This window comes from Saccostrea echinata, unplaced genomic scaffold, assembly GCF_033153115.1.
Source record: "Saccostrea echinata isolate AGI-Se365-2 ecotype Australia unplaced genomic scaffold, CSIRO_AGI_Sech_v1 ptg000054l, whole genome shotgun sequence".
NCBI classification, from domain to species: Eukaryota; Metazoa; Mollusca; class Bivalvia; order Ostreida; family Ostreidae; genus Saccostrea; species Saccostrea echinata.
Window position 1 is genome coordinate 9939252 of NW_026889803.1, and position 11112 is coordinate 9950363.

Consider the following 11112-nt stretch of genomic DNA (forward strand, 5'->3'; position numbering starts at 1 on the left):
TAAGCGTCTATTTATGAGTCTATTCATTCGAGTTCATACTCAGCTAGAAAATACAATGTTTGAAGAAAATCAGCACGAGCAAACTGAGTTGTTTAACTTTATTTTGATATTTTATTTTCTATCGTTGTAGAATGTTAAGTTTTTCACGAAGATGATAAATGCTGTCCTTGATCTACGATTTATATTTTCAAAAGATGATATTAATTTCAGAATTGTATATAATAAGTAAAATTAATGGATATGTTAAGAATTGTACATTAAATCTTAAATATAGATTAAGATTTCTTCATCGGAATCTGCTGCGGGAGTCTTTATACATGTATATAAAATCTAAAAATTGTACATTATAGAATGAAAAAAAAATAGAGGAATATATTTTGTGTAGAGCTGAGTATATAACTCATAACTAATACTAACTCGTAAATGTTTTGTTTATTTTGAATTTAGTCTTTTTTTCAATTATGGTTCAGAAAAGAAATGTTTTATTTGCGGATGAACAGAGTGAAGGAGAAAATAAATGACCTTGCGTATCATACAGTTTTCTTGGTAGTTGTCATTATCGTCTATAGTCAGTAAAACATCCAAATATGAAACAGATGTGGAAAAATCTGTGGTTTCTTATTTCAAGTTCACTAGATTATATGGAGTCGACATGCAGGTACGAATGAAAGTAACTATTGTTACTAACGATTGTTGTCGATATATCTGAATGTCGAGTTGAAGGCCATACATATTTACATCCACTGAATATTATTTCCTTTATTTCTTAAGAAACCCATTGCCGTTTATCAGTGAGTAAACAACACTAAGCAAGCCACCTAAATAGATTTCTTGAGTAACGGCTGTTCTATGAATTAAACATACAATGACATACACTTCGATCTATAATACAATATAAAACATATTTAATTTTACTTTGAATTTTTTTATACAGATGTAAATATAAACAATAAAATGCCTTTATTTGTTTGTTAGTACGGGAATTAATGTCGCAGCTATTGCAGAAAAAATTTACATAACCCGCTTACGCGGGTTATGTATTTTTTCTGCAACAGCTGCGACATTAATTCCCATACTAACAACCAAAGAAGGCATTTTATTGTTTAAATGTATCAAGTGTTTTCTTCTTCTTATGCAAAAGTTGTTTTTGCATTAAATACAAGCAAAAGTTAGTGTGAAATACAGGCATTTACTTTTTTGTCAATCTCGCGGGGACCGCTTGGCACACCATCCTTTCCAAATTTCCTTTTTTTAAATTGAAGAAGCAGTTGTCTATGATATCAAAATAGAATAATTTTTAATTCATCGTGAGGAAATTTATATAAAGTGTTGAAAAATCATAAACTTAGTGACTTTGGAAAAATTTTGTGATTTTAAATTTCTTAAAAGTTCTTTTGGGTTTTAAAGAGTCCACATTTGATTGATATTTCTCCACTTCTTGAATATATGTTGTAGTACATTACGTTTGAAGTTGCTTTTGAAGTTTCTCTTTCACAGCAGTCAATATTTTTGTGAGGAGTAAGTATGCAAATGTACATGTATAACAACATCCAGATCGAACACACGGCAAAACGCTGTAGTTGGGGTCAATATTCAACAGGGTCAATTTTCAACGTGTTGATGTCATAAGTATACCGAGAAAAAAATTGTTGAAAAATGACCCCGGATGTAAATTTTATGACTTTGATTTCAATTGTCAACGTTGAGAAATCACCCCTGGTTCAATATTCAACGTTGAATAATGAACCTCGGGTCAATTTTCAACCCGTGTCAAAATTCTTCGTTACACCAGGAGATATGACAAATGTTTGGTAAAAAAAAACCCTGTTGATTTAAAAGATTGTTTTAGATGATTATATTTTACAGGCAATGGCCTCAAAGAATTCATTCAAAATGTTCCAAGGGGATACCCATTCGTACTTTTTACCCAAATAGGTTTAATTCAATAGTTTAAGAGAAAAAGCTTGATGAACATGACATGATAAACGACATCGACTGAAAATGAAAAGACAGACTAAGTAACCCATACAATAAAATTTTCTGCAAATATTTTGTATGCTTTACTGATTTTAATGTAATGTACATTATTTTATTTTTGATTGCAATATCCTATTGGATTGTATGCTGTTACGATCAGAAACACCTACAGTTGCCACTGTCAGAAAGGACAGTAAAAATACTGCTGCGATGCCCGACTCTCTATGGTGGGGTATTCCACAAAATCTGTCTTTTGACCCACATGGTCGATTCAAGAAACCATCAGTGTAGAAGTATATTATTTTATGTGCATTGAAATGTATGATAAGTATTCAACAATTCTTTAATCTGATCATATCTGTACAATGTACATGCAGGTCGCAGTCGGCATCACTTGTCATATGTATCTCCCAATACAACATTTTTACAGGTTTGGTCAGGTTGGGCTTATAGTACAGTACTCGTACTTATGATTATAGAACCTCGTACGAAAATTTTAACCTGATCCCACACGGCCACCTTGTGGTTGTGGACCTTTTTTTCAGTAGCCTTTTTTGGAAGGGGGGGGGGGGGTTAACCACCATTTAAATGGAAATTTACATATTAAAACTACAGCAAAAGGCTATACTCAGACTCAAAATTGCCCCCCTCCCCCGTTCTAATGGCCCTTAATTCAAATCATGTTGAAAATAGTGCTTCCATAGTATGATCATCCATACAAGTTTGATTTATCTATTCATTTATTCAATCTTTAAAACGGTCCGTATAAATGGTACAAGAGGTTAATATATACATATTAACAATAAATTGGAAGTGCCCAGATTAATTCGATTACGGAGAACAGACAATGTCATAAATTTTAGTCATAAATGTACATAGTTTTCTTGAGAATGCAGGATCAAAATCAGGATTTGATTAAATACTGGTATTAAAGATGCCTCAAAGTAAATATGATAAATGAAGATAAACTGATCATTCGTCCAGAAAATGTGGATCTGACAATTGAAATTTTTTTTAAAAAATCCTTCATCTTAACCTATTGTTCTAGACAACGTTATGCTAGGGTTCTTAATAAAATTGTACTCATCAATCTGCAGTATGAGAATTTTCATCCTAATTACCAGATATGAGCGAATTCTTAAATGTATACGTTCCATTTCTTGTGATAAACATTGAGATTTTAGGACACACGTCCGTAAAACTTATCATAGGTCAGTCATTGGAGTGATATGATCCTTACACGGACTTGTTTTGTTATCTTAAAGCATATTATCCAAATTTACCAGGTGGGTGATAGTTGCATAAATGACTGCGAACATTGTTCGAGAGTATTGTTAAGATAATGTCATCATTCCTCACTTAATTTGAAGTGACATTTAACACCAAAACGAGCCGATCCAACTGAGGGTGGGTTTGTCAGAGGATTTGAACCGCCTCCTCTGATTTTCAATGTTTTACAACAAACATACACATGGTATATTTAAAAAGATGACATTGGCTTCAAGTTCTACAGGAAACTGAGTGGCGTAATTAATATGGCGTGTTTCTTCTTCTCATATATCATTGGATATATAAATATTGCATGTACTTGAGGGAACCATTGAAAAATTTCACCCCAAGAAATCATTGTCAACCAAGGCAAAGTCGAGGAAAATGTTGCTACGTACGTTCTTTCACTCTAGAGGGCGTCGTTTCATCATTCAGAGGGTAACAGTGTTTTTTAACAAATGTTTCTCGACAAATCAGATTCAACTAAGAAACAAGAAAGTATGTATGGAATTGATACACTGTAAATCCAGGTGATAAATTTTCCCTCTCCCTGTTGATGTTTAGTATTTGTTTCAATACTCTTCAGTGGATATGGAGCCCCATCCACAAATCTAAACATAATAGTTGAAAAGTAAAAACATTTGTAAAACTAATTTAATACTCTTATCATATATACCCTCCATTCACTTCTTTTTTTTTTTTTTTTTTTACTAAAATGGAATTATCATCAAACTTTTTTACGCCATAAGACATCGTTTGGCCACTGTCCTCTCTGGTCAATAGGTAAAACACGTCTGTCTGTCGGAACAGTGGCTTCAAAATTATGGCGCTTAAAAAATTCTACTATTTCTTGGCCCTCTGGACCTGTTTTAAGCCATAACCATTCCATTAGCACTGCTGTCACATTCACTCGTTTGAAAAATTCCTCCCCACCCCTGAACACTCTATTTTCATATCCTTCCACATCAATTTTGATCACAGCTTTTTTGGCGTTAAATCCCGGAAGCTCTAACATATCGTCAAGTTTTGCCGTTTGGACAGAACCGTAATTACCACCAACTTCACTTCCTTTCACTTTATTTTGATTTTTGTCCTTTGCTACAAAGGTTCCGCCAACATTTCCTTTATCTACACCAAGTGACACCATTTCTCTAACGTCTGATAAGGCGTTATACACTACTTTAATATTTTTAGTAAAATTCCCTGCTTTTATGGAAGCACATAAGCGCTCTATATTCATTGCTAATGCATCCACAGCAAGTACTTGTCTGTTCATTTTAGCAACAGATAACGCAAAAACTCCTAAATTTGTACCAAGATCTATAAAATGAAGATCATTATCTGCTCTTAGAATGTTCGAAATTATATCAACAAATTGGGGTTCCCATCTGCCATCTCGATATAAACTTCCGCTAACCCATTTATCTATTTGAGGATCATAGATAAAAATAGGCGTGTCTCCAGAGCTTGTATGTAATGTAGTTCTCATAAACTTGGATGTATCACCACATGTTATGTTACTAGGTTTCCACTCCTTTTCATCTCTTTGATATATAAAACAATCAGATGGTATCGGTGCTTTTGTAGTTCTTGGTTGACTCCAAAAGTTAACACTACTATCTACCACCGGAGCTATACTGGGATTGTGGACACATTGTAGACTAGCAATGAACCAGCCTACAACGAAGCAACCAAACGCCAAGCAGCCAACTTTCACGGCTAAATTGAACTTCATCCTGGCCGCTACCTGTAATATAAGGATTAGAAATTCATTCAAAAAGATTTATTCTAATACTGAATATATTGATTTCGACCTTCAAGTGCTCGGCAACTAAGGCGCGTACCACGTGTAGGTGTTTTTATCCAAACACAAGAAAACTTGACTGACCTTTCCTTATGGATATAATACCATTTTTGACAACATGAGTATCCAAATCTCAATAAAAAAATGAATCACAAAATTATTATAGATTCTTCTAGTTTACCGGTCACTTTTTTTAAGGAAATCCCGTCTCGGACAAAGACAGACACGTGTACGTACAAATTTATTTCTAGATTCGTTATCTCACTGATAACCGACCACGTGGTTTCTGTTTGCCAGGTAAAACAGCTTTGGTAAATAAAATTAGTGTACATAATGTATTAAATTGTCTCATCAAATTTACGGAATAAATAAGGCTTCTCTGTAGTTAATGAAACCAGTGGAAATATTCAACAATTCTTGTTCAGTCCATAACAGGCGAGAAGCATTACCTTCCTAAAATAAACATATAAACAGAAAGTTTTAAAAACGAATTTTTATTGAGTAAATTTCGAAATTAGCCTCTAAACCTAAAATAAACTCATATTAACATGCTTCAAATCTCCTAGGCCAACAGGTAAAAATTGCAGGGTTTTGGTTGCTGTCTCGATCATTATGTGTGGACTTAATTGCTGGTGACATTCCACGTCTGCCCTGTTCACCACGCCATCAAATTACACGCTCCTCATAGATCCAACGTTTGATGGGTTTCTCATATAGTGAACACCGGATGATGTCTAAGTACATGATCATATTTACATTTTAATCGCTCAAAAAACAAAACAAAACACCCCCCCCCCAAAAAAAAACACAAACAAACAAACAAAAACTAACTAACTAACAAAAATACTATAAACGAAACTTTTTTTTTGCATTGAACACTATTCCCGTATCTGTTCACAAGTCAATTTTTCGACCAGAAAAATCAAATACGCACTGTTTATCGAGTCAAATTATCAAGAGTATAGCTTAATTAACGATGAAGATGCTCGTGACCCCTCCCTCCATAATCTTTCAAAAGTGCCCCTTTACGTTGTGCCAAATATTTTATCACACGAGGAATTTTACCAAAGAGGAATAGTGGCTTTCTCAGTGGCTAGCCTTCTACTATGTTTAAACGGAAAGTACATGTAATTCCTAAATTTTATAATTTCATATAAATTAGTTGAACCTCCGTCGAGAAACATTCGTTGAAAACATTAATATCCCCAGAATGATGAAACCACGCCCTTTAGTTTGACAGAACCACGGGCACCTGACGTTACTTATTTTTCTTTTAATAAAAAAAAACCCTACCTAATATTTCACGTGAATTATTAGGTAGGGTATATATATATATATATATATATATATATATATATATATATATATATATATATATATATATATATATATATATTTTAAAAGAAAAATAAATAAGTAACGTCAGGTGCCTGTGGACAGAACGTAGCAACATTCAAGATAGCTTGACGACGGGTGAAATAAAGAAAATTGACTGCGCAGAATTTATGGTTCACTGTTACATATTTGTATAAAACATTCAGTATAATATTCTGAATATTGCATATACATGTAGTTGGTGGCACATGTATCTTTGAAAAAATATCACTCCTCGAAAACCACTGCCAACCTCGACTTCCTTGGTTTTCTTGGGGTGAACATTTTCAATGCCCTCACCCCCACCCCAACTTATATGGATTTATGAGACTGAACTTCACTCCTCAGACGCAATAATTAACCTGTTGCACGCGTACGTTTCTAGTTAGCTGCCGGTGTGTGCCAAGAGCGCCACACTAGATAACGCTGTAGTCCACTCTATGAAACAGGCTATCCACTTTGTTATTATCACCTTACGTCTTGGGTGCAGCTTCCAGTTTCTGTTTGGGTATACAATATAGTGGAGAATCCGGTTATCCAACAATTCCTGGGGTGCTGCGTTTATTTTGCAGTGGTCTGATACTGAATCTCTTCAACTAGCAAATTCACTATTGAACCACTCAGCCCAGTGTTTCAACGATTGACAACAGCAGGTCAGCTCTTACGGTGTCTACAAGAACGTCAAAAGGAAAGAGAAAAAAGTTATATTCTTTTCTCTGAACACGATCGAGGGCATGTTTTCCCGGAACATTTGCGAGTTCTCTGTCTGTTTAATGAACTGCCGTTATACACTCGCCCATAATTTTTTTTTTTGGGGGGGGGGGGGGGAGTTAATTTTCTGTCCAAAACTCTACGTCCGACCTATAGGCTTAAAGATGGGTATTTTTCTGGTCGGCGAAATGTTGTATTTTTTAAACAACTCCGACGATTATCGTAGACAAAAGTCAGATTATATTATTATTTATGTATTCTAGGATTATGCACTATAAAAGTACAAATATTATCTTATTTTACATTAAGTGTGTATTATTTGTTTTGTTATATTGTTTACATAACTAATATTCTTCAGTATAACTCGTGCCCTATACCGTAAAATATCGTTTATTGGTAAAATTGAATTGCGACCCCGATATAGAGCGCCAGTTTGGCATTAATGAATAATATTGAAATATCATCTGTACTGTCTAAAATATTTTGATAAAAGATTTAATATTGTTAAAAATATTCAGTATATAATTCTGCAAATTTGGATTGTTACATGTAATGAAACATGTACGCGATTTTCTCGGGGCGCGTGCCACTTAGTAAACGCTGTGTCAGGTAAGGGATACAGGTAAATAAGAGACAATAATTGTTTAGATAAACGAATGAAAATTTAATCATTATAATTACCAATAATAGATCAAGTGTATAAATGGTATTGTTGCATCTTTAACTGATGTATTCGTTGAGAGAGGTTACCCGGGGCCGTGAAACCAAACATTGTTTCATTTTCAAAACACCGCTAAACACTGAAAATTGTATGGTATATCAATATTTAAGTCATAGAATTATATATCGTCAGGTTTCTTCCGTGTTGCATGGTCATTTCAATATACTTGAGAGCTGATAGAACTGTAAGAGGGAGATTTACTCGTTTGTTTGTTTAACGTCCCTTCTAGAATTTTTCACTCATATCGAGACGCCAGCGGAGGGCTGCAAATTTAGACCTGTACTTGGCACTTACGACCTCTGAGTAGTGAGGGGTCTTTTTCGTGCCAGCACCTATACTGCAAAAAGGGATCTCGGTTTATATGGTCTCATCCGAAGGACCGGTCTCCATGTCCTGCATTGGGATTCAAATCCGCGACGTAAGGACCAACTCCTTACCCCGCGACTCTAGGGCAAACAATATAACCACTGTGCCACGCAGGCGACGTAAGACGGCGATATTTTACGTCGCCCGCTTGAAGTTCGTCATTGTCAACTACGATGGCAGCTGTATTATTCCCCTTTTCGTGCTAGGTTCTCCGTGATAAAGTTCACTGGTGGACGTCTAAATAAAACGGGTTTAGGAGCTATTTATCCGGTGTCTTCCCACTTAGCCAACATTTTGAGAAAAATACAGGCAAACACACTTCTTACGACAAACAAGAAATATATACATATACCATTCATCCAAAACTTTACCTCAAATGTGATGATTTTGAAAACTGTTATATTAAACTTTCGAATTTCATACATAAAATGTGGATTTAAATTTACTTAAGTCATTCCCTGAGGTTGAGATAGGGCTACAGGATAGATTTTACAAAGAAAAATATAGTTTGATTAGTTTCTAATATCAAACTAAGCAATAAATGGTCAAATTTATATGCAACTCATGCAGTGCAGATGTAAGTTTTTTCAAACTTGAGACAAGGATTTATGGGAAAATATACATGTATGGGAAATTTCTTTGAACTGCTTAACAGGTAATTATATTCTGAGCTTGAGCAGCAATATATTAAACAAATATGTAAGAAAGGAAAAAATGTGTTGATTTACATTTTTATAGCAATATCAATTTTACAATGGTGCACGTGAAAAAAAAAACATAGTTGAGAGGTTAAACGAGTTAAAAAAATCCCTTTCATTATAATGTCTCCATTTTTTATTTGCATAATTGTTCAATTAATATGCAAGTAATTATTATAACATGTAGATATGCACCCCACCTCACCAACCGACAAGGGTGTGACCACAATACTTCAAAGTTTTTCATAGAAAATGTAAAGAAAAATTCTTAGATAATTCATGGAAATATAGTCAGAGTGTTTTCAGGTAGCAATTTCATGCTGTTACTTTCTACAGTGAAATATGAAACAAGGGGAAATAATAGCGTGATCTTTCAACGTTACATTTACTAACGTTCCGGGCCTATATCTCAATGCGTTGTACAGTTTTAAATTATTTCTTTATTTAAAAAAAAATCTACATATAAATTATAAGTAACTTTTATTCAAAATAAAAGTTTTTCTTTTAATATATGAAATATTCTTACTTTGAAAACTACCCGTCTGTCCTGCCTCATCCTGCGATGGAAGAGAGCAATTTTATACATCCGCAGCACATATCCATTGTGTGGGAACATTTACACAATAAAAATGACTTTTGTCATATGTTTGGATTTCCTGGCAAAAATAGCTGTTTATGAAAACAATCTATGCAAACAGAAATTCACACATATATGTGATAAAATAGTAAATACTTGTATCAATTTATCGAGTGATGTGGCATTGGGAGTTGGAGACATCCAACATCCGCAGACACAATGTTTGATCATCAATATATTACCGATTTTTTAGTACATTAAGCTATATGAAGCATGAAATTACCATAGGCACCTGACGTATGGAAGGTGTAACCCCCACCTACTGATAATTTTTATAAGACAACTTATCAAAAAGCCATGAATTCAAAGCCTATCATACTTTATACCAATGCCTGAATTATTTACCGTCTTTCGCTCACCTGAGCCGACTGGTCAAGTGAGCTTTTGATCGAAGGGTGTTTGGCGTGGTTCACCGTCCAGCGTCCGTCTGTCGTCTGTAAACTTTTCACATTTTCGACATCCTCTCGAGAACCACTGGCCTATTTCAACCAAACACGCCACAAAGCATACTTAGATGATGGGATTTAAGTTTGTTCAAATGAAGGGCCACGCCCTCTTTCAAGAGGAGATAATTAAGAATTAGTGACAATTTAATGGCATCTTTTTAAAATCTTCTCAATGACCACTGGGCCAGAAAAGATTAAACTTTTGTGAAAGCCTCATTACATTGTGAAGATTTAATTTTGTCCAAACCATGACCCCCGGGGCTAGAATAGGTGATTTAAGTTTTATATAGGAACATTAAGGAAAAATCTTTAAAACTCTTTTTCTCAAGAACAGCAAAGCCACGATTAGTCATATTTATATGAAAGCATCCTCCAATAGTATATAAACCATGACCCCCAGGGTAGGATGGGGCCACAATTGATGAGCAAAATTGTACATAGGAATATATAGATTTTTTTTTAAATCTTATACTCAATAACAACAAGCCATTAGTAGTCATATTTATGTGCAAGCATCCTCTTGATATTTTCCTATTTTTATTTTCATTTTTAATCCCGTCAGAAGCAATTTTAGTTAAGTGGAAGAAGTACAACTGAACAGAAATTCTTTTACTAACAAAAAATGAAGGTCATCGAGACGTTATTGGAGGAGTACAAGCGCTGTAATTAGCTTTGTATATCCCCGCTTAAAAGTGGAGGGTGGTATATAGTGATGGGGGTGTTACACTTGGGAATAGCCATCCCTTATCTGCAACTCTTCTTACACTGTGTACTCAATATAATTTAATAAGACTTACACAGAATTTTTTTTCTACATAGTGCCATTGTGCATCTCCTATTTTACGTTTCGATCGGACAGATATTTCCCATAGAAAATCACGGAGACTGCAATTTTTTCCCTAATACGGGGGGGGGGGGGTTATCCATCTCTTCCTTCTATACCACAGAATAAAATTTATTGAGACTCATAATCTTTATTATATTGTGCATACATTGTGCACCTCCTAATTTTACGTTCCGATTGGCCAGATATTTGTGGTTTCCCATTAAAAAAACATGGACTTTGCCATTATACTCATATGGAAGCAGGAGCATCATTTTGTGAGCTC

General features: G+C 34.5%; 1 protein-coding gene across 1 annotated transcript; it reads right to left on the reverse strand.

The window, feature by feature from the left end:
• Nucleotides 1-3954: 3954 nt before the first annotated feature.
• LOC133171633 (uncharacterized) lies at nt 3955-5187 on the reverse strand. Its single transcript, XM_061306422.1, has 2 exons — nt 5135-5187; nt 3955-4993 (listed from the first exon to the last, which is right to left on the reverse strand). The coding sequence occupies exon 2, from the start codon at nt 4979-4981 to the stop codon at nt 3974-3976; it is 1008 nt and encodes a 335-aa protein (XP_061162406.1). The 5' UTR covers nt 4982-4993; nt 5135-5187; the 3' UTR covers nt 3955-3973.
• Between the last annotated feature and the right edge of the window lie 5925 nt (nt 5188-11112).